We start from the raw sequence: 27,987 nt of genomic DNA, 5'->3' as shown, positions 1-27,987 counted from the left end.
CACTATATCAGACACTAAACTATAGCTGTGGAAGAAACTTGTTTTCAGTGCTTGAAAATGTATCCTTGCTTATAATGAGCTGTTAGTGTCAGCTTTAGATGTTAACCTGGATTATATCGCTCTCTTTGAGCTTTCCCTTTGAGCTTTCCCTTTGTGGTATACAAAGTAGATTATATTATAAATGCAAAGATATATGTTCCACTATTTAGTTCAACTTCTGTGGACCTGTGGACATCCCAAAACGGATGCTCTGTGCACTTTTGTAGAATGTATAACTGAGGTCGTGCCTGTGTGTGAATTTTATTTACATTCAGAACTAGTCAAACTGGACAAACAGCAAATCCTATTCTGAATCAGAATCTGTGAGCTTGAAGGGTTGAGGCAGATTTAGACACGTGTGTCTCTTCTCTTTTTGCAAGTGTGTGACGTTATCAGGAAAGAGAGATCAGTCCATGTCAGTGTCAGCGGGCGCAGGGAGAGTGTGTGACTTTATCACAAATGCAGACGTTGTTGTTGAGAGCATCAGGAATTTTCCATTTCAACCCCACAAATAATCCCCCCCACTGCCTTTCTCTTGTCACCTTTTTTTTTTCAAGCTCAATCCGAGATGGATGCATTCCTCCCTGTGCTCCATATTGAATCAGCGCCAGCAAATCACTGAACCGTGACCCCATTATTCCAACATTAATTTGAAATGAGTGGGAAATCATTTCTCTGTTTGTACCTGCTGTCCTGTGGAGCAGGCAGGCTTGGGGTTTTATTTACCATCACCTCCATGCCCAGAACTCTGCTAATCCTCTGTTTGTGTCCAAACACCTGAGACGGTTACTCTGCATCAGCCTGTCTCCATGCTCGCCGCTGTGAGCAGTCTGTCTATCTGGCTGCCAGTGGCGCTGACCTGGCAGGCAGCCTGCTGTGGGGGGACGATGTCTGATTCAAGAGCTTTGAGACAGGGGACCGGTGCTGTCTGTGCTGCTGTCTGGACTTCTGGATATCTATCCGTCTCTCTGCTTTTTTTATTTTTTATATTGTCTCTCCATCCATCTGTTTCTGAATTGCAGATGATGTCTGAATCGATTTTTAAAAAAAGCAATTTTTCACTTGCCAATTTCTCTTTCTTGGATGTATTCACCATGACTAAAATATATTTAATCAGTATAAAATACATAATCTGAAAGGCCATGTAGCTTTGCTTGTTAGTTTCTAATTTCATTTTAACAAAAGAACACATTTCATTTGTATTTTTTTCCGTAAATATTGATCTCCTTTTTCAACCTGTCGCCCCCTGTAGGCCACTCATCGGCAGCGCCCTGTTGCAGAGGCCCTTCGGGGTCAGCAGCAGGCCTCGTGTTTTGGCTCCGTTCCGAACTCTCAACCCTCCTGAATAGCACCACTGATTATCTCATAGTTTGCTGGATATTCCCTCATCTTCCTTTTAAAAGGAGGGCATTATTTCCAGCTCCCCTAACTTGTCAAAACCAATTTGCTTTCCTATTATTCCCTCAACTGATTTCGCCATGACCCCTCTTCACAGCCCTCCCCTCCACAAATCCCCGACCCTCTGCTTCCCTCGATCGAAACTCCCAACGCGACCCGAGCACCCCCTGAACTCCCTCCTCTCCCATTCTATTCACATCCTTTCTTTCAGCGTGGCTGTAAACGCTGTGGTGACTTTTCTTTCATCTCCTGCAACATTTTGAATGAACTATTGCCTAACAGACATTTGCATGAAAGAAAGCAGCGAGTTACTGACTACTCGATAAAATCTCCACCAGAGACCGACAAACCTGACAAACCTTTGGTCGGCAGCGCCGGCAGCACTTCCACCATCATATCCTGCACTGACCTACCCCCCCCCCTCCCCCCCCTCTCTGCAAGCAACCAATGTATCCCTCTCCCATCAACTAGCACCTTGCCAGGACAAACACAGAGAGGATCTTCATTAGTGGAGAATGCTCAAATATATCAGTTTATATTATTTTCCAAAACTAATTATCCCGGTTGGATGGTACGGCTGACTGAGCCTGCCCTCACGGCGGGGCGTAGCTGTTACTGATGTGATTGGGTTTTGGCTCCATGGTCTACTTTACGCTCCCCTCCTCTGTTACCCTGCTTTCATTCTACACCCATTCATCACAGAATATCCGCTTCCCTGTCAACAATTCTTCATAACAATTGTTGACCATCTGCATGTATTGTTCATGAGGACTTGTGCTGCTGGAGGTTACATATTTTTCATGCTCAAAACTAAGACCCTGTACCTACGGATGTAAATGTTGTTTCTCCTATAAGACACACTGTGTATAGAATTAGCAGACGTGTTTTAATTATACAACAATCTCCTTCTCACTACATAATCCTGCTGCTTTGTTCATCCTACGGGGAATAACAAAAATAGACAGCGTGTACAACAGCTGTAGTCGAAGCAGCAAGGTTGCAAACGCTGTCTTCTTAAGATTGGAGAAGAGATGATAGTTGAAAACTGCTGAGAACATGTGCCAGAGTAGCTCAACGCTCTTTATTGGCTCAAAGCATTTTTATTTTACTTGTAAATTATCCAATAATTAAAGGATATGACATCTAAAATATGTTGTTTATGAGGAAATATGCTCATATTATTGATGGTGTGATTTTCTTTCAGGTAAAAAGTAAAAAGTACTGTTATCATCTACTTGAAAATGCTACAAGTACTATAAATGCGTATTATTACAGCCATGTAAAGGCAGTGAGACGAGTTAAAAATCTGAATGATGTGATTCAGGTATGAGATGAGGAAATGTTTTAAAGTTTTATTCACATTGCTTTATGTTCCTGTCCCGCTCTCTGAGTCTAACGGACATCGTAGCAACAGGTGCCCAAGTAAAATGTACCAGACAAATAAGAAACAGATTGTGATTTCTCTGGGTTCAACAATTGTTTGAAATATTTGAGAATAAGTATATGTATTTAGCTCAATACACCATATAACAATATATACCAATCCCCCCCCCCCCACACACACACACACAAAAACAACACTGCCCAGTCTTTGCAAATTCACATACTTGATTACGTCATCAGCGTTTTGATTCTCAGCAGAGTCATCAGCCGCCACCACCAGTGGTTGAAGACTCTAGAGAAAGATGCTTGATTCGTTCTCATTTCTTAATGACTGTGATTGACTTGAGTTTCTCTCTGGAGCAAAGAATCAGTATTTAAAGACCAGGGAGTGAAACTCAACTATTATTTCTCAGAATTGCTAACTGCATTTGTTGTGCCAATAAAGAGCAAATAAAATAATCCTGCACGATACTCTTTCTTTTAATAGGGACTAAATTGAATGGAAGTCGTTGGATTATGTTTGTTTGAAGGAACTGATAGTCACTATTATGTTTGTTGAAACCATTTTCTGAAGGAAAATGTTAAGACACATTTTACACTAGCCTTCTATGAACAATTGTGACAGCTTCTCGCTTCAGGCTCCGTGCTGCTCTCCAGTCAGGGGCCAGCCCTACAGGGGGTGGGCCATTTAGACACATTTCAAAATAGCAAAGATAAGTGAACACACTCATTACAGATCAATCTTCATCTCCCTTTTCCTCCTGGCCTTTTCTTCTTCAGCCCACATACTTTCTTGCTGTACTCTCCTCTTCTTTTTTCCAAAGACCAAAAGCCCTCATGGTCCTCCGTCCAGAGGCCAGAGGTAGATCACTTTAATTCTGCTTCACAGATCTCTTTCAAAAAGACCCGAGACACAGAGACCTCAGAACCGGTGACTGCTGGGTGAACCCGCACCAACCAGCCAGGACGTGGGCGTGCGTATAAACCCAGCCAACGCCTCGCACGCTCTCTTTCCCACTGAGCACTTTTGTTCCCTGCCACAATTGCCCATGTATTTGATGTTAAGCAGTGCGTCTCGCTTATGTTGGATGTGTCTGCCGACCAATGAGATAAAATTAGAGTTAAAGAGGTTTTTTTTGTTTATTTGATCAGTGTTAGTTATATTTGTAGGACTCCCTCTAATGCTGAGAGCTGCAAAGAAAATCGGACGAGTCCTAGGATCCTGGGCGTGCCATCAGGCAAAGAGTTCTGAGTTGCCAAAAGAAAGGGGGCCCCCAAATAGCGTTTCATATTGGCACATTTTGCAAAGTCAGCTGCAGAGTAAACCCCTTAAAGCTCCAACAAAGGCACAATGCAGCACATCATACCCCCCCCCCCCCCCCTCTGCTTTACGCTGAAGGCTTGATGTTATTAGATTGCTCTTCTCTCGAGTGGAGATTGTGGGTATAGACTGACTTGAAGCTTTCTGAAAATACAGCAAGAAGAGCAACAAGGCAGTTTCCATTAGGCCAGAGATTAAACAGTGCTTACACCAGATAACCTCTTCAACCCCCCCCCCCCCCAGGATATTTACAACCTGTGGGTTTTTATTGTTTCCAAAGTGGAAATGACAGAGACAACCAAGTCTGGAAGGCTTTTGAAATAATGTGTGTATCTGAAAGAAAAGAAAAAAAGACGTTGGTGGACAGGAGATGGTTTTGGAGGTCAGACTGTGATGTGCTTCTTTGCCTCTCGGCCTCCAGACTCGAGGATCATGAGCATTTGTACGCCGGACCTCGATTCCACCAGGGCTTCATACTCTGATGTCATCATCCTTGTTTAAGCAGAGGTGATTTATTTACAATCAAAAACTGATCAGCGGGGGGGGGGGGACTTAACGGCCAAATATTTCTGCCTTTTGTATCGATCAGTCCGAGGAGTCCAAATTATCAAACAGGCGATGCAATCAAAACAGGCAGCCAATTACAAATCAAAGGTCACTCTAAATACAACATGACTGTCTGCGTTGACAAAAGAGTTCTAATGAGAACCAAAAGACAACATATTGAGCAATTGATTGCTCCTCTGTGACAGCAGCAAACTACCCCCAAACGCATACATAAGAGCGCCATAAGAACACATCATGACTCTTTTGTAGTGTGTGACATTTGGTAGCCTTCCTGAGTCAGGAAACTGGTGTGGTTCCCTTTAGAAGGCCGTGCAGACATGAGTTTTCTGTCGCCTCGTTTCGTCTCACATAGCTTTCCCGTAAAGGGCAGCCAGCTCATTTATTTGATGACTGACAGAGGGATTTGTGTTGATAATGTCTTCAGGTGCCAGAGCATTGGGATTAAACATACTCCAATTTTATCAGCAAAGTTACCATGGCGATGACCTTCTGTCTTAGCCCAGATAGTGTGCGTGTTGGGAATAGAGCGACTGGTGTTATTGTCCCCAGATGGTCGGATTCTCGGGGAGCTTTAGGACATGATTGCAGCCGCAAGTCCTTTATGAAATAACTCTAGCCTACAATATGTTTTTTGGCTAAAGGTTCAAGTAACATTTCACACGAAAGTCTTCACACAAACAGTCCGATTTTAGTGAACCATGCTCATAACACTGTTGAACGCCTACACCTCAGCTGCACCTTTACCCAGGAACCCTTCATCAAGTCCTTCCATGAAAGTGAAAGTGTACTTTCAAGCAAAACAGATGAGGGCTGATGTGAGGCCGCTGTCTTGGCGGTCTGTGGACATGAGCGCCCAGAGCGGTCTCTGCATGAAGGAGTCTGGAGACTCACAGCTTGGGGGTCATTTCTTATCCTCCTCCGGGCCAGTTCATTCACACTCTCACACCTGCTTGCCACAGGAGAGGGTGGCAGGATGTCTGCACAGAGAGGACAGAGCCAGAGTGAAAACAAGACGCAGTGGGAGAGCTTTTTTTATATTCTTAAATAAGGTCCAAACCTGGCAGCCAGCAATAAAACAGAACAATTATTATCGCCATCGACTCAAGGCGGTCTAGCGGCGCCCTTGAGGCGTGGTTGGTCAATATGAATTTCAGCAGTCTTCACTGCGTCTGCTGAAGTCAAACGTGTGACTAGACTGCCTCACAATGGAGGCTGTGTGAACTGGAGAGCGGACTGCTGAGGTTTATAATCTACAAAAATCTATATTCTTGACGGTATTGCAGAATAAATTGCTAATAATTATTGGTTTGTTATTTGAGGTGTTTAATGTGTGTATTCATCACTGATTTGTGTGTAATTTCACGCAGCAGACTAATGTGTCTGAGCAGCAAATGCCATCATGCCAACAGAGTCTTGTTCGGTTTGATCAGAGCAGCTGTTAGAATAGAATAGAATAGAAAGCCTTTATTGTCATTGTATGGTGGCTACACAATGAGATTAGGAGCGCTGCTCCGTCTGGTATCTAATAACAACCCAGATTTAAAGTGATCAGCAATGCATGCAGAGAGATTGACCAGTACTTTGCATATAGGAGTAACATACATTTGTTATTGCACATGGTGAGTAGTTGTTCTGTTTAGTCCTGATTGTTGTTCAGAGCGCTGATGGCTCTCGGGAAAAAGCTGTCTGAGTCTGTTGGTCCTGCTCTTGTGCAACCTGTAGCGCCGTCCGGAGGGCAACAGGTTAAACAGGGTTGCATCCCAGTTGTTGCGCTCGTGTTGTGAATATTCACGTGAAGATTAAAAATACATTCTTTCAAGACCGACTTTTTTCCTGATTTACATAAAATAGTAAAATAATCAAATAATAACATTTTAGTTTTTTAATTTTAATGATATGAAATTATGCCTGGTTCCAATGAAATGTCATGCCTCATAAAAGAACACCATTAACTTATTAAAATCTATTACATTATAAGTTGCACATCCTATCGTATCTCTGCATCGCAGGACAGAGATCGTGTCGAGCCACGTCTCATAATACTTCATTCTGGATAAATACTGTAAATTCAGAGGAGAATTATGTTGTTTTATGACGTATCGCTATGTGGTTAAGTAGCTCTTATTTATGTTTATTTATGCTTAAAGTTAGATTATTGACCCTGATAAAATATGAAACCATTATAAACTCATATTTACATTTAAAGTGAACTTAATAAAAAAGCTCAATTTGAAGAATGTAACCAATACTGTGGGTTTTTATGGGCTAAAAACGCATTGTCTTATTCTCTATTTGTTTTAATTCAAGTGCATGTTGATTGGCTTAGTAAGAATGGTGAAGGTGAAGAAATTAAGTATCTTATTATTTTCAAGAAAATATATACTTAATGGATCGAAGCAGCAGCTTCTTCCAGGGGAGATTCACTCGTTGGAAAATAAACTACAGAAATAGAAAAAACAAGTTTTAAGACCTCTCGGTCCACATCACAAATGTGACTATCTTGTTGGAGATTTATGTGAATCCCATTGATCCATGCCTTATGGCTCATTTGAAGGAAATTGCCAGGCGTAGCACTCATTAGAAGAAGAATTAATTTCCTTTTAGACCAAAGTGGTAGAAGGACGAACCAACAACTGCCAATAGAGCTAAAATAGTCAAAGTGAAATAATCCCACAACACTCACTGCATAAATAATTATTTACACACAGAGCTAGTCACAAATATATGTTTCTATTTACTTTTTTATCATGGATTACAATATAAAAATCCTTTGGCCTGTAAATCTAGAACTGGTTCTGCATCAGGAATATAAAATATATTTTCTTAAAGTATACACAGCGGCGAAAAGACAGCCATCTTTCCTAAATTCATTCATTCCTTCATTCATCACCTAATGATTAATTAGATTAAAAAATTGAAGTTGGCTGTTTCCTACTCTAATGTGGAATTTTAGAAATTAATGATTGTAACATTGTCTGATACAATCTCTGATAAAGTCACAGTAAACAGAGTTTGTCATTTGTCACCAACATAGACGTAAAACACTCGACTGTATTTATTGGTTTCTTCATTTATTGTGCAGTATATACAGTAGTCTGTTGTTACAGGCCACCCTCATGTGAGCTGCGATGATAAATGCAGTGGATTAACATCATCATCAGTGCCTGGCTATGCAGCTGCAGAGTAAGAACTGTCCTCTCACCAACTTCCTAAATCTCTCTCTCTCTCTCTCTTTCTCTCTCTCGCTATCCGTCAGATGTGTGATTGACAGGTAGCAGACTCATGATGTAAGGACACGCCAGCTGATGGAAGTTGTAGTGCCGTATTTAGTCACAGGAGCATCTGCCGCGGCACAAGCTACTCCAAAAGGCTCTTGTGTGGATGCATGCAGGTAAAACTGGAGACAGCAGCGATGAATCAGAAACTGAAGGTGATTGTGTCTTGTTTCTTTTATGCTGAAGCTGAACAGATTGTGCTCTGACCATCAAACTGGGAATGTGAAGCGGATGAACCCAAATCGCATCTCTTCCTCTTCAAAGTAGGAGCTGCTTGTTATTTCAGCACTTCACCCAAAGTCCATTTGAAACATGCATCCACTTGAGCACCGTTTAATGCCGTATAATCACACCGTGCACTATTCCACGTGTGGTAACGGTGATGCTGCTGTTTGCACGAGTACTGTAAATCAATCAAAGCATGCGATGCGGTATTAATCAGGGTTATTGGGCTTTTCGGAGAAAATGAGAACATCAGCTGTTGGCATTGTGCTGCTTGATACCGGTCTAATTTAAAAAGCAGACAGACAACAATGGCGGAAACAACAGCAAGTAGTTGAACCCTGGCAGGCCGGGGGTGAAGCTCGTGGCGTTGCAGTCGTCGCTGTAGCAGCAGTGGACTCTGACGCCTGGTGCTCTGGAGCCCTGGCTGCTGGCCTGACTGCAAAAAGACTTGTAGGAGCACGACTTCATCACTCCGCCTGACAAGGCAGAAATAGAAGTGAATACGCCAGTGTAGCAGCGATCGCTTACAAACCAACCAGTATAGGATTGAGCATATGGAAATGGCTGATGGAGTCAAAGAGGCTTTAAGGATGCTGCTAAAGCAACAACATTTCACTTTGTATTCATGACTCCTATGTCTATCTATGATACGTTGCATCTACAGCGTAACTTACAGATTCAATATATTTACACTGCTTTGCTCCCCCCCCCCCCCCATTTAAAATGGCAAAATCTTGCGCTGTGCAAGTTTAAATGGATAAACTGATGAGATAGTTCATTTTGAGGATTTTGCTCAAGATGAATTATCTCAGCGCCAGGAAGGAACACACGGCAGCCGAATTAAGAGTTTTGATTGAGCAGCAAAGCTCTTCATTTCCTTAAAACCGCTCTCTCTCTCTCACACACACACACACACACACACACACACACACACGCTGAGTGAGTCGTGTCTCCAGACAGCAGGCTTTAAACACACACTTCCTCACATTCAGAAAAAAAACACAGTTTCTATGTGCATAGTTTTTGTTGGTAGAGTAAGAAACTGTTGGACTCACTGCCGTGGCCCATCACTGCAGCACAGGCGTCAGAGTAGCTGGGACACGTTTTGGAACCTTGGCGGTTGCAGTCGTCGTTGTTGGAGCCCATACAGGTGTAGCATTGCAGAGCCTCACCTGAGGGATACAGACAAAGGATTAAATCGTCAAAGCATGTGACACTGAAGGAAAGGGGTTTAAATCAGACTTTGATGGATCGTATCTGAAAAACAAGCAACAGGAGATCATCATATTACAAATATCCAGAATATGTCAAATATCAAAATATGCTTAGATTTTGTAACAGAAGGTTTAGGTCAAGCATGACATGAAAAAACAGCGTCAAAAGAGAATATGTTTTTACTGGCATTAAAAGTGAATGACATTACCCTGATTTCATTTCAAATCTGATGTTATATTTTGAACAACATGATATCGTTTCTTCAGTTGTGGTTTGCTGTTCATAATGCTAATGTAGGATTTAATATCAAATATCCTAGAGAAAGATAAAAATCAAACGTGTGTCTGCTGGCATGTATAACCTTTAAAAGCCTCTATTTATCAGGCAAAAGATTCAAGTACTAAGTGAGCGGCATACTCAAGATTACATAGTCCTATTTATCATAAGATAAATATATAAGATGTTCTGGATATTTCATCCTTTATCAAGAGGAGATCTATGGGTGCCATTAGCATGCATGCACAATGCTTATAAGTTTATGACAGTGACAAGTGGAGTGAAGACAGAACATTAATCAATCACCTCCATCATAAGTCAAGCCAATAATTAAACAAGTGCCCTCCGTTTATAAAGAAATGTCTTCGTGACCTTCAGCTGAATCTTCAAGCGCCTACTTCAGCACATAAAACACTCAAATGTCTTTCTAAAGCTCTCGAGAGGAAGAAGAAGTGGCTTTCTCAGAACTAGCTGACCTTTCAAATATCACTTCAACGCTTCCTTTATAAAAACCCTTCATCCTCCCCTTCAATTCTAAAATGCCCCTTCAGAGGCAGCCTTTAATGCTGCTTCCTAAGAGGATCAAACCGAGCTGGACTTACAGGAATCGCTTCGAACATTTGTTGCAGCAGCACATCTCTTCACTCATCGTTCGTCATAGAGAGATACCATGCAGGATGGCAGAAAGGCAGCTCAGACACACTACGTGCTGCTAACATAGAGAGTTGGCTTTCAGTGTGCTATATATTAACTGTAAATGTTCAGTAATGAAACTGCTCAAAGCACAACTTCAACAGCAAAACAAGGGCAACAACAAAAAAGTATCAGCATGTTCGATGTGCATCTGTGCAGACATGGAAGGGCCAATCCCCCCCACCCCCATATGTTTGACGTGACCCCAGACCAGCTTTACCGCACAGCCTCGCTACTCAGTGCTGTATTAGTCCCCAGGCCTATTAAGAGATTAGCTGCATGCATTGCATTAAAAAAGGGAGGATGGTAAACTGAAGGGAGCGGGAAAAAATTGAACATAAAACATGTAAATATTCAGATTCAGATTCAGACAACTTTATTTATCCCAGAAGGGCAATTCAGTTCAAACAATCTACCCAGACCATCAATGTCAGAGACAGCAGATAAATAAATAAATAAATAAATAAATACATAAGCCAGCAAATGGTCGGAAATGCACATTGGCACCTCTCATGGCCATTCATACTGTACATAATGACTCACACCAGGACCTGGCCAAGAGTACAACATTCACATAATAATAAAATAAATAGTGAATAATATTAATTATAATAACATTTCATAATATATATCTCAAGAAAAAATGTAAAAGATGCAGAATGTGGTTGGAAAAGCAGAGATAACTGTAGTGTTATGTTCGACATGTTATGTCCTGAAAACTAATTAGTAAATTATTCTTTCAGCTGTTGTTGTCTGTCATGAAAATGATGGAGAAAACAGAAAACAACAGACTACGATCTGCAAAACTGCAGTCTTTAAAATCCACACATGCCTAAAAGGAGACTCATAGAAAGTCCAAATATTTGGTACAGTGGGTGGAGTGATGTCTAAAATGGGGAAGAGATGAAGGTGAAAATCGAAAAAAAGTTATAAAGAATCCAAACGTCCTCCTTACTGTTGGCTGCTAGCAGCACCAGAGCGAGGAGGCGCAGCGGCGAGCAGTGTGCAGCCCTCACGGTGCTGGTGCTCCTCAGTTGTCCTGGTCACACTACACAAAGCAGGTTGTTTGCTCCTAAAGCATCCTGAGGTTAATCTGGCCCACCAGATCAGCACATATCCCCTCATGCACTGACCAGGAGATTACCAGCCCCTCCACTGGGGGGGCCACAGCTCTGTGCTCAGGGTTGTCTTGTTGCGTCCTCAGCCTGGGTAGGCAAATCAGTAGATTCATCCTGCACATTTCACCATAGAGATGGCCACACCCATCCCATGCCTTCCCAATCTTATCTGTTATACATCGGTGCATCCGGTACCTGTGCTTGTGTGTTTGGTTCCTTCAGTGACTCGAACGGATCATTGTCAAAGAGTCATAATCACATTAACCCTTATTCCTCGTGTTGTTGTCTCTCACACTGAGGGTCTTTTGACCATCGATAGAGGGTCAAGTGGGTAAATAACCAGAGCGAATCCAGTCTGCTGTATTGCCATCTTTTATTGCACTTTGTAAGCAGATGATGTACAGTGGCTGATTCTTCATTGTGACACAACACCCATAGCAGAACTAAGAAATGGCTATCCAAAATAAATTATGCCTGCTCACAATTGAATAAAGTCACAAGTAGAGTTTCCTTTATATCAAAATAAAAACATTAAAAAAAATTGTCCCACAATTTCATCAAGAAAAAAGCTATGACAAGTATCTACAAGGTTATGTGAGGGAGGCGAATGGAAATAGGTGACAGAATAATGATAAAAATGTTCAATATTTGCTACAGCATATACAAACGGTAACAAGTTCTCCTTTCTCTCACATGCAGTAAGATACCGTAGTATTTTGTGTTCTTTACATTTATGAATAACTCTACAATCTCTTACTCTTTTTCAAAAATCTTTCTCTTGTATCAAAGAAGAGCGAACAGGGAAGGGGCAAACAGTCTTCTCCCTCAGTGGCTGTCATGGCAACGTCATTACAAATCATTTAACCCACAAACAGAGCTCTCACGTCCTCGCTATCATACATACACATGCTCGCATTTGCACAAACACACGTATTAGTAATGTAATATAGTTCCTAAAACTTTAAGCCAGACCCCTGATACAGTACGATACACTGACACGTCAAAAATGTACAGAGTGATCAGAAGGAAGTTATTTAGTCCAAGGAGTATTTTTGGCCAGTTGTATCCATCTCACTTTTGGGATAATGTTAATGTTACAGATCCACCTTCATCCACTCCCTCTGTAAGCCTTGGTCTGGATATGGCGTCGTTGCTAACTCTTCCCCATTTTGGCGATCAGCTCATCACAGATCTTTGTCAACTCCTCGATCTCTTTGTTCTGTTAAAATCATTGAACATATTACATACCGTATACAAAATATTTGCTCTGGAGATGTATTCAATAATTGCAACTCAGCATTCTGTTGACGTGTCTGGCTGACCTTTTGCTCCAGTGTGCGTTCCAGAGAGTCCACTTTCATCTGCTCCTTCCTCAGACTGGCCTGATAGGCCGTCTGCTCCTGCCTTGACTTAGACCTCACCTGAGCGATCTCAGAATTGGCCCTGGAAACAAAATAAGAATTGCATCCCCATGACCACCATAAGAATAGTCTTATGAAAGCATTTGCATTTGCTTGATGGAATTTAAACATTGTAAATTAAATAAGAGGTTATTAGATCAAGTAGCATATTTCAGTATTTCATAGTCACCGCCAAATAAAGCAACACTCGTTTACGTAGACTCACTTGTCCAGTTTCTCCTCTGCGTGAATCTTTAGGGCCTGATAGCGCTGCTCCTCTTTACGGACCCTGGACAGATACTCCTGAGCGCATTTCTTCAGAACCTCTTCATTCTGAATGGAATGGGAAATGTCTTAATTACCTGCCACGAAGAATGTTAAACAAAATTACAGGATGTTTACGAGCTGCAAATAATCAGTCACCTTGCGAAAGCCCTCCAGAACCTCTTTCATCTTCTCATAGCGTCTGAAGAGGTCGGCCAGAGACTTTTCAACCGAGTTGAGGTCAGACAGCGCCTGGTCCTTCTCCATGATCAGCTGCTGGATGGTGTGGTGGGAGAGAGACTTCTCTTTCTGGTCGTCCTCTGTTGGACACACGTAATTGACACTGGAGATCAACACAACTACTGATGCCAACACAGGTTGATTTGTGAAAATATGTCACAATGATTTTGAGGGTTACTTTGAATGTATTTTAAACTACGCTACATGAGTATAACTGATGGAACAGACGCATGCAAACATTGAACAATGGGGAAATAACCTGTGAATTGTGGAGACAGCAAACAGTTGGCAAGCTTGTGTCACTGCAGTACTAACTGATAACCCCCCCCCCCCCCCCATAGTGGCATGCCCCCTCACAGCTTTCCCCTCTCTCTCCTGTCACAGGAATAAGTGGCTAACCTGTTAAGCTCATTAATTCTGCATGAAGATGTATGCATTTGTATTAACATGAGGAACTCGCGGCGTACAAAAATGGCTGCTGAATTTATTCTATTACAAATAAAAGACAGCAGCTCATACAGATGAAGTAAAAAAAAGAAAACATGTCACTGGATGAAATGAAGAAGGGGAGGACATCAATCAATCCCCCTCTCTGAAGGACGGACAGATGGACGTGAGCTTAAACAAGTGACCCGTGTTACTCACCTGGCATGCCTATCAGGGTTATCAAAGGGTGAGGGGCAAAGATGGGAGCAGAACAGAAAAGTAGTGTTAAATTAAGCTTGGAGGGTGAGACCCGTGAGAGCCGAGCGCCAGGCAAAAAGCAGAGGGAGATTGTTTCATTTTTTGTGACGGTGCTTTAAATGAAATTAGACGGTGGTGGAAATCACATTTTCAGGAAAGGGCAAAAGGAAAAGTGAGAGCAGGAACAAAGCAGCGAGTGAACCTGCAGCCGATTTGATTGAGTCCAGTAAAGCTGAACACAGGGTGGGAAAAGGTGAGTTTATTCCCTCCAGTGATATTAAATTCACTTCATATTAATCAGAATTGAAAAGCTAGCTAGTCTTGTTCAACAAGGCACAGGTTTGTATACATTTTATTATTGGTGTTCAGTTTGCATAAAAATAAAGTGCAAGTGCAGCAAAATGTAGTAGTAGAGGTTGCGGAACAAAAGTTCAAGAACAAAAATCCACGTGTCCTGACAAGAAAGACGGTCCAATCGTCTGTGTCATGTTTTCTGGGTTTTGTGAGAACCTGAAGTCCTGCACTTCAAATAGAACTCACCTATCATCTGTGCAATGGTCTTCTCATACTCAGAGACAATCCTCCTGTGGGGGACAAAGATCATCAGTTCCTGCAGGAGCTTTTAAATGTATGACAAAGCATTTATTATACATTATACATTTATGCCCCGACCACGGAAATAAAATAAATTCATCTTATTTTATACTTTTATCCAGACTACAAATTTGGATGATTATCTTATTTAGCAATGACAGGGGCTGAAATCCCCTGAACCATGTTTGCCTTTATATTCTAATTCTTGCACTGTGGGCGGAGCTTCCATCCAGGATATACACACTCCAAACTGATGACCAGAAGATGCCTTGTTATGGGAAAGACAGGTTGGAGGTAAGAGGATTGATTAGCCAGGCCTCCCCCTTAGCCTCTTAGCCCCTCTTTATCCTGAGCCCAATCAGTCAAATAAAGTAAGCTCTGTTTTATCCGCACTAACTGATCTGTGGCCAGCTGGACCCACACCCACCACCTGCTGACAGAGAACAACATGCTGTATATGGCCGTCTTCTTCAGACATAATTATTAGCCATTTGTCAGACATACACAGACCAACCAAAGACAGAAACATGGGGCGTATTAATCAAAGTTTGTGGGGCTGGCAGGCAACTGATGGCGTATGATCCGATTAACAGCCTTTATACATTTTGTCACACTGATTCCAAACTTTTTAACTCTTTAAAATTCATGATCAGCCACATTTATTCCTTGACAGCCACACTGATAGGAGGACTCAGGTGGACTTCCTTTATGGCTCTCCCCTCCACAGTTAACTGAAGCCTTGATTGAGTTTAAATGAGATCAACCAATGAAGAGGCAGGGGCGGCTGCGGCTCAGTTGGTAGAGCGGATCGTCCAGTTCCGGCTCTGACTGTCCACATGTCGACGTGACCTTGTGCAAGATACTGAAGCCCAAATTGCTCGCTTGTGGGCCTGGCAGCGCCTTGCATGGTAGCAGTCGCTCACTGGAGTGTGAATGCGTGTGTGAATGGGTGAATGTGTGGTTTAATGTAAAGCGCTTTGGGCACCAAAAATTCGTAAAAAAAAGGGCTATATAAGTACAGTCCATTTACCATTTATTTAAAAGGTGAAAATGGGTGGGGCCTGAAAGTGAGATACTAAAACACTGTGATGCATTCTCTATATACATACAGATACAGAGTCACGGGTACGTAGGTTGAATCAAGTCTACAGTGCCTGAATGGGATCTCATTCGGATAAAAGTGATGTGAGTCCAAAGTGCAACCTCTCACCTCATTTCCTGCACTTCCTGCCGGCTGTCCTCATACTTCCTCTTCCACTCCAGCACTTCTTTCTCCTTTGTCACAATCTGAAGTTACATAAAATGTGCCATGTTGAAATGTAGTAAAGACAGTATTTATAACTAATAAGACATTTCTGCATACAGTACCTCCTCTCGCGCAATCCCCAGCGAGTGGTCCAGCTCCCTGGGCAGGTGGGGACTCTCCGCTTCGATGTAGTTCCTGCTGTTGAGCGAGTTCCTGGACACGGCACTCTCTATGGGAGATGAGACGTCTCTGTGCTGTTTCCAGGATCCAACAGAAAGAATGGAGAAGAAAGGAAACATAGCCAGTTGCACGTTAGACTCAGTTGAGGACACCCTCGCCCTTGGGCCCCACGCGCACACTCTCAACTCCAGAATCAAATCACAAGGCAGCAACAAACGACATCAGAATGGTTCTCGTGGCAAAATCAAGATGGAAATGAAGAGGCTAGTGATGCTTCTGAAGACACAGTCGACTGCCTGCATCGCTGCATTATTTAGCCAAATAATGATGCTGCCCCCCCCAGGTGAACACTCATGACCACCTGCTCTGTGCAGGGTCGGATGTGATTGGATCCAGGCAAGGCAAAAGGAAAGGCAGCAGTTGATGCAGCAAGGACTGCATCATACGCAGGGGAAGGAGGATAGGCTGGCAAACTGAGCAGCGTTGGAAACAGATGTTAGTCTCAGGTTCAAACGTAGTACAATGTAGCATAGCCTTACCTGCAGGGGTTGGAGTCGGTGTTTACTGTTTCTTGTTGCAGCTTGTATCAAATCGTTTTATAAGGAATATGATGTGAGCCAGAAATATCACAGGATTTATTATTTGAAAGGTGCTGGGCTTGGTGTCCAAAGATCCAAAGTCCAATGTTCGAAGGCATAAATGACAACGCTCTACCACCAGCAGGCATCTTTACTACTAAAAACTCTGCTCTAAAAGAGATTCAGTCATCAATGCGAGAGCTGGAATACTGGCGGATTTGAGGACATAGTGGGGACTCACCGGGGACTGAAGTGGACTGAAATCCACAGAGACACAGAACTGAGAGTGAACTCTTTGGTCTGGCTGGTGCAGTAATTCCATTATTCCACTAAATAACACTCAAGTTTAGGATTTATCAGCTTTATTCTACCACTTCAGTGAGGTTTTAAACCAAACCTTTAATCGACCCCAAACCAAATTGAAGGCATATATTGAAACCACACACACAAAAACTACATCTGACAACATTTCATTTCATTTTCTAACCGCTTGTTCCATTATCGGGTCGCGGGCCAAGCTGGAGACAATCCCAGCAGTCAATGGGCGAGAGGCAGGGGACACCCTGGACAAGCCGCCAGTTCATTGCAGGGCAACACAGAGACAGACAACCAGCCACACACACACTCACACTCACACTCACACCTACGGGCAATTTAGTGTCACCGATCAGCCTAGGCTGCATGTCGTCGGTGGTGGGAGGAAGCCGGAGAGCCCGGAGAGAACCCATGCAAACTCCTCACAGAATGGCCGCGAGCCGGAGACGAACCTGCGACCATCTCGCCGTGAGGCAACAGTGCTTACCACTGCGCCACCAAGCCGCCCACACCTGACAACATAAAGAATGTAATCTAGCACTAGATATTTAAAGAGAGATGCAAGATTGAAAACAGGGGTATCCTAAAAAGGGCGTCCAACATCTGGGCTTCTGGGGTCTACTGTGGTCTGTAGCTATTGTTTTGGCTCTGCATTTGTGAAGTGCTGAATTTGCATGGAACACGGTCTGTTTCAAAATGCTGTGATTTCTATACTCTTAGTGAGGGCTGTCAATATTAACCGTGTAACTCTCACAATGAATGTGGAAACACGTCAACAAGCAACATTATCCAGTAACTTTTCACAGCGTGATTCATTCTTGGTATTGAGGGTAAAAAAAACCCATCAAAACCAAAGTGGAATGCTAGAAAGTAAAAAAAATGTTTTATTAAATTATATACCGTAATCAATTCATCGGGCGGCACGGTGGCAGAGTGGGTAGCGCTGTTGCCTCACAGCAAGAAGGTTTCAGGTTTGATTCCTATCTGTGTGGACTTTGTATGTTCTCTCCGTGTCCGTGTGGGTCTTCTCTGGGTTCTCCGGTTTCCTCCCACCTCCAAAAACAATTGGCTGCCCCAAATTGTCCGTACTGTGTGAGTGTATGCGTGAATGGTTGTCTGTCTCTGTGTGGCCCCGCGATGCTCTGGCGACACATCTGGGGTGTACCCCACCTCTGCCCATAGCAAGCTGGGATCGGCTCCAGCAACTCCCGTAACCCGCAGAGCGGAAAAGCGGTAGAAAAAGATGATGATTGATGACTGATCATCCCAAAATTACAAGTAAATCTCATAATGTGAATTTGTGATTAATGATTGAATGACAACCTAATAGTGATTAACTCAATTGCTTTTTTAAAACATTTCTATTCAAATATAATATTTTTTTCAACAACAACACTACTCTTTACCAATTTAGATGTGAGCTAATTTAATGATAAAAGTTATCACTTTATTCCTATACTAATTTCATATCATATGTGCTGGTAACACTGAGCCCAAAACAATTTTTAAAAATGTGCTAACAACCAAATACTTGGTTGCACTGTAGTTAGATGCAGACAGATTTCAGCAGTACAAAGTTACTCTTACTTTGAGTACGGGTGAACCGTTGATTTTCCAACGATGAGAGCAGGGTTTCTGGAGTTGAAACTGTAAGTTATGAGGGACAGTAAGAGACGGGAACTCTTTTAGCTTTTTTACTAACCGCTAAAAAGTCGATTCAGCGGTGACCACTAAAAAGCTCACTATACTTTAATGTATGCATGTGCTGTTCTGGCAAAAAAAACTCTCCAAACCAGAACATTCTCCCTCAGGATCCAGTCGAACTGACCCAGAGAGCCACCTGATGTATTTGTTAGTGCTGTTAAGAAAAGGACCAAATCAAATCACAAAACAAGAATGTGACTGGGATTCAGGCCGACATCCAATAACACATCTGGTAGATTCATTTCCATGTAACACCTCCGCTGCTGGTATTAAGAGTTGCATGAGACATTCCCAGTCACATCCATGCTTATGGAAGCCTAACATGAACAGCCTCGGCAACATGCATGTCACCTAACATGCGCGAGAAAGGCAAGGGACTAGGGCACAACGACCAGTACCCGAGGAGTTGACCTGGGAGAGCTCGCTGCTAGTCGGTGGTGGGAGCTGGGTGCATTAAGCCATGTTAAAGACTTCCTATGTGGAGCCTGGAGAGGCAGCAGACGGTGTAGTGGTGCAGCCGCCATGTTGATAAGGTCATGGGTTCACAGCCACCCTCAGAACGGTGTGTTTAGAAGAGGGCTGGGACAAAGTCATGCACACACAATTCACATACACCTACCATAGCTACTCATTCAAGCATGTTTCTTACACACACACACACACCTACACACACACACCCACACACACACGCATACACCAGGTGCAGAACTCAACGCAATACCTGGGGGGTTACAGAAGAGAGGGAGGGGCATTGAGAGATGTTTTTGGCTACCTGCAGAGCCTCTATCCTCAGGGCAGCAAGCACCAACTCCTCCTGGGCCGCAGACATGGTGATTGGGGGGGGGTAAGGGAGGAGGATTGCGGCCCAAGGATGAGAGAGGAAGATATATAGAGACTTTTACACACAGCTAAAGAACTGCAACTCAGGCATAAGGAGGGACAATAGTGTCAAAGGGCAGATAAGAACAATAAGGACATACAATGGGAATAAAGTTCATATGAAAACACACACAACAACATAGAAGGGACATCAAATGGGACCTATGTGGTTCATCAAGAGGATTCTTGTGTGGTCTGTCAACACACCTGTAGTTTTTGGGCGAATGCAGTGGGATTGGTCTCAGCAAGGTCAGGCTCCAGGTACTGCGGGGGGTTGTCGCACTCAGATAGCCTGTCTGGTATGGCCAGGGCTGGAGAGGGAGCCTCCACAGAGCCCTGGCCTCGGGGCTACAGGGGCACGGGGGGGGGGGGGGCGAACAGAGGTCGGAGAGGAGGGGAGGGGTCAAAATAGCGAAGCAAGCCCTGGGAGCGAGTCACTGAGTAAGTGACTCAGTCAGTCAGCTGGGAGTCAGGCGTGGGGGGGGGGGGGGGGGGGTGTCTGGCTGTGTGTTACAGGATTTAATGGAACTCACTATGGTGCTCGTGTTGAAGGGACAAGTCGCTGCCTGGTGACTGAACAATGACGTAATGTAAACATGGCAAAAGCAAAACTGATCTGTTTGTGTGATTGTGACAGGAAGTGAGTCACAACATACAGTACGTGATGGAATCTTCACAGAGCATTTCACTCACCTGCTCGTCCCCGTCTGTGGCCTGTGATGGGCCAAGTGCCTCGCTCTTGCTATTCCTGCCCTCATCCCCAGCAGATCCCCCATTATCAGGCTGGCAGCTCATACCAGCTGATATCTGGGCCTCCATCTCCTCAAAACTCCTACACAGGATGAGAAGGGAAGAAGAGGGAAGAACGTAACATAAAATACTGCAGAGTATTTTAAAAGTCGGACAGTAGATTAGTTCAGTAGAGTGTGCTGTACCCTGTGCAGGGGGAGCTGGGCTCAGATCCATGTGCACATGTATTCTCGGTTAAGTTATCAGATACGGAGTCCAAGTTCAAGAACAACGATGGCTTCTTCGCGGACAATGGCTAAAACACACACAGGAAAATAAGAAGATATTTAACGCTGAATTCTAGCTCTGTTTTGTTGTGGCTAATTTTGCATATCACATGTACAACATGCAAAGAAATAAAACTACAAGCATTTAATACATTCTTTAAATGCTATAAAATACTCACAGGTGACGAGGAGCCAATTTTCTCCATGTACTCAATTTCGTAGTCTTGTACTGAGACAGAAAGGCAGAAAATAAATAAGAAGGTTTAGATACAGAAAAGAAGCAGAAGCTGAGCTGTCTGTTCATTATTTCATGTCCGACCCAGATCAGTTGAGCTACATAGCTTAGAAGAGGAGGTGAAATGGGCCGACCACAACAAAAACAACAACAATGACATTGGATGCATAAAGAATAAAGTAGCTGGTCGGTGGACAGTTTTGTTTTTTAGTACTCCCTATATGCGGTTTGCTTTTTTCCCTTCAGAAAAAGAAAAACGTGATTGGATGTATGAACTGGGATACAAAAAGGTCTCACCTGGAGCCCGATGAGGAAAACTATTCCCATTAACAAAGGAGGTCAGGTCACTTGGCCGCGGAAAGTCTTCTTGGTCAGCATTCAAACGTGCATCCATATCATGCAGGGCCGCCCATTTATGACTGGTGGAGGAGGCCAGCTTCTCCTCGTCTGTGGCGTGGTCATCCTGTGAGTGGGACGAAGGTTCGTCCGGGGGGGTCGGATCCTGCAGCAAGTTACAAACAGAGTCAGGTGGAAGAAGGAGAGAGACAGGCCGATCAAGGTGAGAGGCATGTGAAGATATGGAGAACAAGGTGCCTACCTGGGATAGATCTGACAGCGGGGACTTCTTTGGGGACCGCTTCACTCTGAACGTGTTGCTGAGAAAGAGAAGACATCCTCATTAACCACAGTCGATGCACAGTATCTTCAATGCAGCATTCACTGTGTAATGAGTGCTGTGTATTTACTGCATATCTCATCCCTGCATCAATAAGGCTTGGTCTATACGTGTACAGTGAAGGACAGGATGAACTGTGTGTGTCAATATATAATTTTTCACATACAGTCAACACATAGCGTAGATCCTGGATGTTAATGCTTTTTGTATCGTTGCAGGTCAGTCAGGTTTGTCGATGAACTGTTAGTGGAAAGTTTTACTTTGGTTTTTCAATTTTCATACTTCCCATAATTTTATATATCCCACAGACAACAACTTCTCAGTAGGGCATTTTTTTGGGGGGTGGGGGATTAACTTAAAATATTAATATGTCAACAGTTTGTGCAAGACATATCTGATAAGGCTGAGCTGGTGCTTACTTTAGCCTAAATAATTCTGCATCCACTGTGCTTGCAATTCCTAACTTGATAAATTGAACATGAATACAAATGGCACAATAGCTAGACAAGATTTATCACAGTACTCTAGTCAAGTGTGAAAGCTGTCTGCAAGATTCAATAATGAACACAAGAGGGTGCACAAGCACGGTCTTTTGTTACGCATTCAGAGTTTGGAGGCAGTGGATCAGTTAAAAAAAGAAAAGCAATCTGGAGCAAAGGTGTTTTGTCAGCCTTAGTAGGAGAAGGTTTATATCAAGTAGGAAACCTGTGCTATTTTCCAATATCTAAAAGTTGCACTACGGTATTTACAATGTTGTTTCAGTAAAAGTGCAGAAAACACCTTTCAAAGAGCAACTGCTAACCTCAAAACCACATTTTAAATGTTTCTCTGAGTCATTCAGCAGCACCTCATTGACCGCTCAACAACCCGGTTGATCGACACGTTTGATAGTGGGGACAGTGATGTGTCTGTTAATAGGACAGCAGAGATTAATATGCTGCATGGGCCCACGTGGAATTAATGGGTGGATGGTTATGTCATCCCTGTACTTACAACAGACAACATAGAGAAGACACATCCTTGGACTTCCTGTGACAATGGGACATTTACAGACACAGGAGACACAGAGGACACAGGAATAATATGCAAGAGGAACATGTTTGAACACAGACTAGTCTGAAACACCTTAGATGTCTCCCCCCCCCCCCTACTGGAACATTTTAATTTGTACTGAAAGGTAGACTATAACCTTCATCAAAGAACAAAATTATTAAAGTTGTAATGATGTGACCGTTTTATTTTTAAAGATGCAAACATGAATGAAATGATGTCCATGAACTTTTGTGGAGAGGATCGTGCAAGAACACGTTAAATGCTGCTGTAGATCCACTCTGGAATTTTTACAGTTACTTTCATATCTTTATGACATGTCACACTGGAAAAGAGACACAGACAAATATTATCTGTCGCAAGTAACTGGAGACTTCAGCCATCCAGGCGATGGTAGCGCTCTGTGTTGAACTAAGTCAACTGGACGTGTAGGAAGACGTTCACAAGTGAAGCATGACTGAAGCTGTGATTAAAAAAACTTTGAACTTACGACTTTATTGGAGTCTTCTTCTTCTTGGCTGGTTTGTTCTGATTTTGGTCTTCAAGTTCTGCCACGTTGTCATTGTCATTTTCATCAGCGTATTCGTTGGATGACAGTTCAAAGGAGGCAGAAGCCTTAGGAGGGGAACTGGTTATCTTATTGGAGGATTTGAAAGGATCGACGGAGTCTTCAAAGCTACTGTGGTCAAAGCTATAAGATGGCCGAGACAGTTTGGGGGAGTTGGCGATATTTTTCTTTGAGCTAAATGGATTGAAGTTTGGATCCTCCCACTTGTCAGGTTCAAAGTTGTAGGATACTTTAGGAGGAGGGATTTCCTCCTCATTGTTATTGCTCGTTGCTGGATGGTTGTTGTCCAGCTGCTCCGCTGGTGCTGGAGGGGCCTTCTTCAGCCCCAGCTTTGGTTTCCTAAGAGGCATCTTGCCACCAGGCTTCTTGGCTGCTCTCTTGGGTGGGGGAGAGGCCTGGTGTAAGACCTCACTGGCCTCCTCAGAATAGTCGAACTCCAGTCTTACAGGCTGACGTTTGGGAATGATAGGTTGATCTTCAGGGTTGGATATTGGCTCTGTTGGAGCAACTTGAGGACACAGCTCCCCGGTAGAGACACAGAGACTATCTGGAGGGGGGGCAGCTGGGGAACGCACAAGGCATTTTTGACCCAACACAGGGGAATTTGCTATTTTGCTGCCTCCGGACTTAAAAGGGTCTACGTTCTCAAAATTATCGGGATCCCATTTGTAGGTGCTACTAGGGGGGATAGGAGATTCGTCTTTAGTTGGTGGACTAGTGGAGGGTGGAGTTCCCTCCTGGCTCAATGGTAAGGCTGGGATGGCAAGGCTATCCTCTGGGCTGTTGTTATTGGTCTCCTCTGGCAGAGGAGGTGGAGTTTCCACACGGCTCTTCCTGGTCCTTCGGAGCGTTCCTCCAGGGCTCGGGGTTGCAGATCCCCCTTCTGCTTCGTCCCGAGCCTGGAGAGGATTGACAGTTTGAGGCTTTGCCTGCTTCTTGGTCTCTGGAGTGCTGCTGGATGAGGCTGGTCTTGGACTCTCTGGGTCGGAGCTCTGTCTGAGAAGAGGCTTCTTCTTCACAGACCCAGAGCAAGCTTTCTTTGGCCTGTGAAGTGATCCTGAAGCACTTTCGGTACCGACGCTGAATGATTCAGAATGCGGCCGGAACTCTTTGACTGTGGAGCCGTCCAACAGACTAGCAGTGTCTAGTTCTCCTCCCTGAAGGCTAAGTGAACGGGTCAGAGTGTGTCCTGCTAATTCTGTGGCAAGAAGGTCAATGTTGTAGGCACCACTGGCTGCAATGGGCTTGTCCTCATCAAAAACAACAGGCGGAGAAGAGCAGGTTGCATCATCTGAAGTCACGTTAGGGACAGGATCACAGCCTGACGTGTCTGCAAATGAGCAAGAGGTTTTATTCCACTGTTCATTCAAGGGTTGAATTAAAAAAAAACAGAATTCTGCATTTTAGCTGATCCAGTTATAGAGACGAATGTGCTCAAAGAAACTCCCAGTTGAATAAGAAGTGATATAAATTAACCACAAGACAGAGAAAGACATGGAAGGGATTGGTCAGATATTCCTAGCTATGCTGAGACTTGGGTTTTACACAGTCATGTCGGAAATACAGCTTTATCCCACTAGATGGTGCAACAAGACTTCATTTCGTCTGCTTTCTGACATCAATGTAACCGTATTAATAAAGCAATACCTTTATCATCCGTTAGTTGTTGCTGACTTTGTGGTTCTATGGGAGAAAGGGCTTTCACTGGCGTTGTGGATTCAGGGGTTTCAAATGCTCCATCCGAGTCTGAGCTCCTGTAGCAAAACACAAGCGCACATCACATCAATGCTGCCGTGACTCGGACAGTTATCAATCTGCAATGGATCCGCTGACTGGGTCGGGACTCGGAATCACTTATGTTGTCATCCTGTGAGGCAGTTCTGACATAATGTTCCATTTGCTCATGTCCAGTTAAGGAAGTATTTTCCAATAGGATTCGTGTACGTGAGGCAGCAAAGCTCATGGCGTGTCCAACCGCCAGGGTAGTATAAGCTGCTTTCATTTCTAGGGCTACAAAGGAAAATGCTGATTCTGCAGTGCAGGTGACATGTGAGACACCAGATTAACCCCACCTCAATACACACCCATGCACACATGACATAAGGAAGAAATGAATGGTTCTGACAATAGGATGTCAATAGGATAAAAAAAAAAAACCCACTGCTATCATCAAAAGCAGGATTGATTATTTTTCATCAGCACCGCACAGTAATAGCGATGCTCTCCAGACAGCCTGGCCGCTTCAAGCCGTGCTCCATTTATCAATGAGGTATGAAGCTTAAACCTCCCGTCCCATCTCACCTCGGTCTGACCAGCCCTGCGATCATGTTGTCATGGCGTGAGAGACGCCAAAGAAGCCCGAGACTCGGATCTGAGCCTGGGCTATTCCCATCTCCAGCTCCTCCCAGCAGTGTGTCCCAGCCCCACCGAGCCCACTGCAGTGGAGACAGGGCCTGCCATGCACTCACAGCCATGGTCGCCAGGGTGGCTTCCGCCGCCTGACTCACAGGTTAGACGCCTGCATCCTCTTCTTGAAATGATGATTAAGAGCAACAGATCCAACCTTCTCTCTCTTTTTTTCTTTCTACATCTAAAACAACGACCGTCTCCGTTTCAGATCTGCAGTCTCAGCCACTCGATGTTGCTCCTCTTTGTCATTTGTAGCCACATCAGTCTGACTCCACTCCTCCCCTGCGCCTCCCCATCTGAATGAGACTGGCTGCAGAAGCCCACTGCCTGCATAATGTGTATTACAGCACACTGTCTCTCTTTTCCTCCCTCGCTCCCATTCTTTAACCATTTGTTGCATATCTACACAGAATAGAAGAGAATAAAAGCCTATTATCTGCTACCTGATAAGACTCACATCGCCACTGACTTTATCTTTGCTCGAGTATCATTATCTGCCTGAAAACAATTACCGTAAGAAATTGTCTCACATTTATGGTCACTGACAAGACACACCCTTATTTGTTTTGTTGATTACTGAGAGCTGCAGAGATCGGGCTGTATGCAGAAGGGTGTCCTATAATGAAATGAGTCTTAGAATAAACAATGTTAAACCGTTAAATCCCAGACCTGTTAAACTTGTACACACAAACCAGAGTATACACAAGAGAAGATATGAGTATCCCACAGGGATTCATTGCAAGGCAATACTGCGGCCATTCAGCATCTTGCGGGGGCACTTTGCCTCCGACACATTCTGACACAGATCAAATAAAGGTTAAAAGCCTGGGGGCGTTACTAAAACACCGATAAAGCATCAATGTGGCCAATATGGTCGATGCTACTAAAAGTAAGCACTGGGATATTTGAATTTATAGAGGAGGCTGATCATGAAGGACTTTTGTCGTCATAGCCAATATGTTCATGATTCCCAATGTTAAATCTCAATAGAGATGGCGGAACTAAGTAATATGGCAAGAGTAACATGGTGTACTTATACTCTGCTTGTCTAAAGCAAGTTAATACTAAAACAACATTTTAAATAGCAAATAGAACACACAATTATAAATCATGTCAAAAACGTGCTTGAATCAAAGACCTTCAGGGTGGAGTAATGGGGAAAGAAGACAATTCATGGCCAGCGATGTATTCTACATTTCATTCATGTTATCAATATTCCACAACAGTCTGATCCATCTGGATCAGACAGTGGGCTCCAGGATGCTGAGAGTCAGACAGTTACCCAGGTAGCTCCAAGGATAGGACGCACACAGCAAATCTGTATTAGGATGTAAAATGTATGAAAATACGACACCGTTTTTATCCGTGATGACCAGTAAGATCTTTAGCTGTCTGGATGATGTGTTTTTACGTGCAACACTACCTCTGGGAAATAAAACTGAAAACAGTGAAACAATGCAGTAATCGGGGTTTATTTCACTCTGGCAGTTATGTCCTTGCAGAGGACATTTTTCATGTGACTGCAAACACTGTGTTGCTATGGTAACTGGAGGTTGTTCCCACCATCCCTATAATGTTCCACTGTGAGTGGAAGGGGCTGAATTAACAGAGTCCAACATAAAGGCTTAACTGAGGTTACCCAACCAACCAGGGCCAGGAGGTTTTTTTTTAAATATATGATATATAGCAGACAAATAAAGACACAAGGCAGCTTCATGAACTAATCAGCATTATTTAAGGCACAGCTCACGCACTGGATATAGAAAAGGAAAAATTGTCTCACATGGACTCACTACCATGAAATAGCGCTGGAGTAAAAATAATTGATGAAAGCAAATGCGGTTTGAGTTTATATTTAGCATCTTTTATGTTTCCTAGTTGTAGACAAAGTGCAGACAGAAGAGAGGCAGCATGTGTGTGAGAGCTGTCGGGTTGTGGTGGAGACAAAGACAATCTGAGCCTAGATAGCAGCCTAGAGATGACTCCCTGGAGACAGAGGGAAGATGCTTCATTTCAGACCTGCGCTGAGCCAAATTCAGCCTGCTTAGACAGTTTTCACCGTGCTGGAGGGAAAACCATCGGCAGATCAAGGGAAGAGAGAAAAACTGGGCTTGTAAATGATGACTTTACTGCTGCACATGCCTTCCTTTGTTCCTTTGTCTGTCAGATGTTAAACACCGTTGAACGCTCTCTGTCTGGACTACATCTATATCTTATCCCCCTTTATCTTTTGTTCTCTACCTCCTTCTCCATCTGCACAAGCCATCATCTCATTGTTACCTTCTCATTTGAATGTGCATTTGGGGAATTACTAAATCTATAGCCCATCTGTTGGGGTATTTAAATATGCTTTGAATGACCAAATAGAGGCAATAGCTAAAGTAATATATTATAAATAAAATAAAAATAAATGTGTTTGCAGTGCGTACAGCCTGCACT

General features: G+C 43.5%; 2 protein-coding genes across 6 annotated transcripts in view; both read right to left on the bottom strand.

The window, feature by feature from the left end:
- Positions 1-8,490: 8,490 nt before the first annotated feature.
- ly6pge (lymphocyte antigen 6 family member pge) lies at positions 8,491-11,658 on the bottom strand. The gene is made up of 4 exons (XM_068741592.1): positions 11,655-11,658; positions 11,348-11,431; positions 9,264-9,380; positions 8,491-8,684 (listed from the first exon to the last, which is right to left on the bottom strand). The coding sequence occupies exons 1-4, from the start codon at positions 11,656-11,658 to the stop codon at positions 8,491-8,493; spliced, it is 399 nt and encodes a 132-aa protein (XP_068597693.1).
- Positions 11,659-11,866: 208 nt separating this feature from the next.
- tacc2 (transforming, acidic coiled-coil containing protein 2) overlaps positions 11,867-27,987 on the bottom strand; it is a 41,483-nt gene continuing 25,362 nt past the window's right edge. For 2 of the 5 annotated variants that reach the window (XM_068740945.1, XM_068740946.1), the window contains exons 7-22: positions 24,787-24,893; positions 23,062-24,469; positions 21,444-21,501; positions 21,143-21,347; positions 20,790-20,839; positions 20,530-20,639; positions 20,288-20,426; positions 19,802-19,942; positions 19,437-19,529; positions 16,061-16,192; positions 15,903-15,979; positions 14,639-14,682; positions 13,334-13,494; positions 13,137-13,243; positions 12,833-12,953; positions 11,867-12,729 (exon numbers count right to left, since the gene is read on the bottom strand). In XM_068740945.1, coding sequence (XP_068597046.1) covers positions 12,664-12,729; positions 12,833-12,953; positions 13,137-13,243; positions 13,334-13,494; positions 14,639-14,682; positions 15,903-15,979; positions 16,061-16,192; positions 19,437-19,529; positions 19,802-19,942; positions 20,288-20,426; positions 20,530-20,639; positions 20,790-20,839; positions 21,143-21,347; positions 21,444-21,501; positions 23,062-24,469; positions 24,787-24,893 — 3,019 coding nt within the window. In that variant the 3' untranslated portion in view covers positions 11,867-12,663. The remainder of the gene's footprint in view (positions 12,730-12,832; positions 12,954-13,136; positions 13,244-13,333; positions 13,495-14,638; positions 14,683-15,902; positions 15,980-16,060; positions 16,193-19,436; positions 19,530-19,801; positions 19,943-20,287; positions 20,427-20,529; positions 20,640-20,789; positions 20,840-21,142; positions 21,348-21,443; positions 21,502-23,061; positions 24,470-24,786; positions 24,894-27,987) is intronic. The other 3 variants (XM_068740947.1, XM_068740948.1, XM_068740949.1) reach the window with 3 other exon arrangements.

Source organism: Brachionichthys hirsutus, chromosome 7 (genome assembly GCF_040956055.1).
Source record: "Brachionichthys hirsutus isolate HB-005 chromosome 7, CSIRO-AGI_Bhir_v1, whole genome shotgun sequence".
NCBI classification, from domain to species: domain Eukaryota; kingdom Metazoa; phylum Chordata; class Actinopteri; order Lophiiformes; family Brachionichthyidae; genus Brachionichthys; species Brachionichthys hirsutus.
This window is presented reverse-complemented; position numbering and strand designations above follow the sequence as displayed.

Coding starts and splice junctions, on each gene's coding strand:
- ly6pge (XM_068741592.1), bottom strand. Junction 9,381..11,347: donor GGTGCTGCTAGCAGCCAACA/GTAAGGAGGACG, acceptor TGTATCCCTCAG/GTGAGGCTCTGCAATGCTAC. Junction 8,685..9,263: donor TGCAGTGATGGGCCACGGCA/GTGAGTCCAACA, acceptor CTGCCTTGTCAG/GCGGAGTGATGAAGTCGTGC.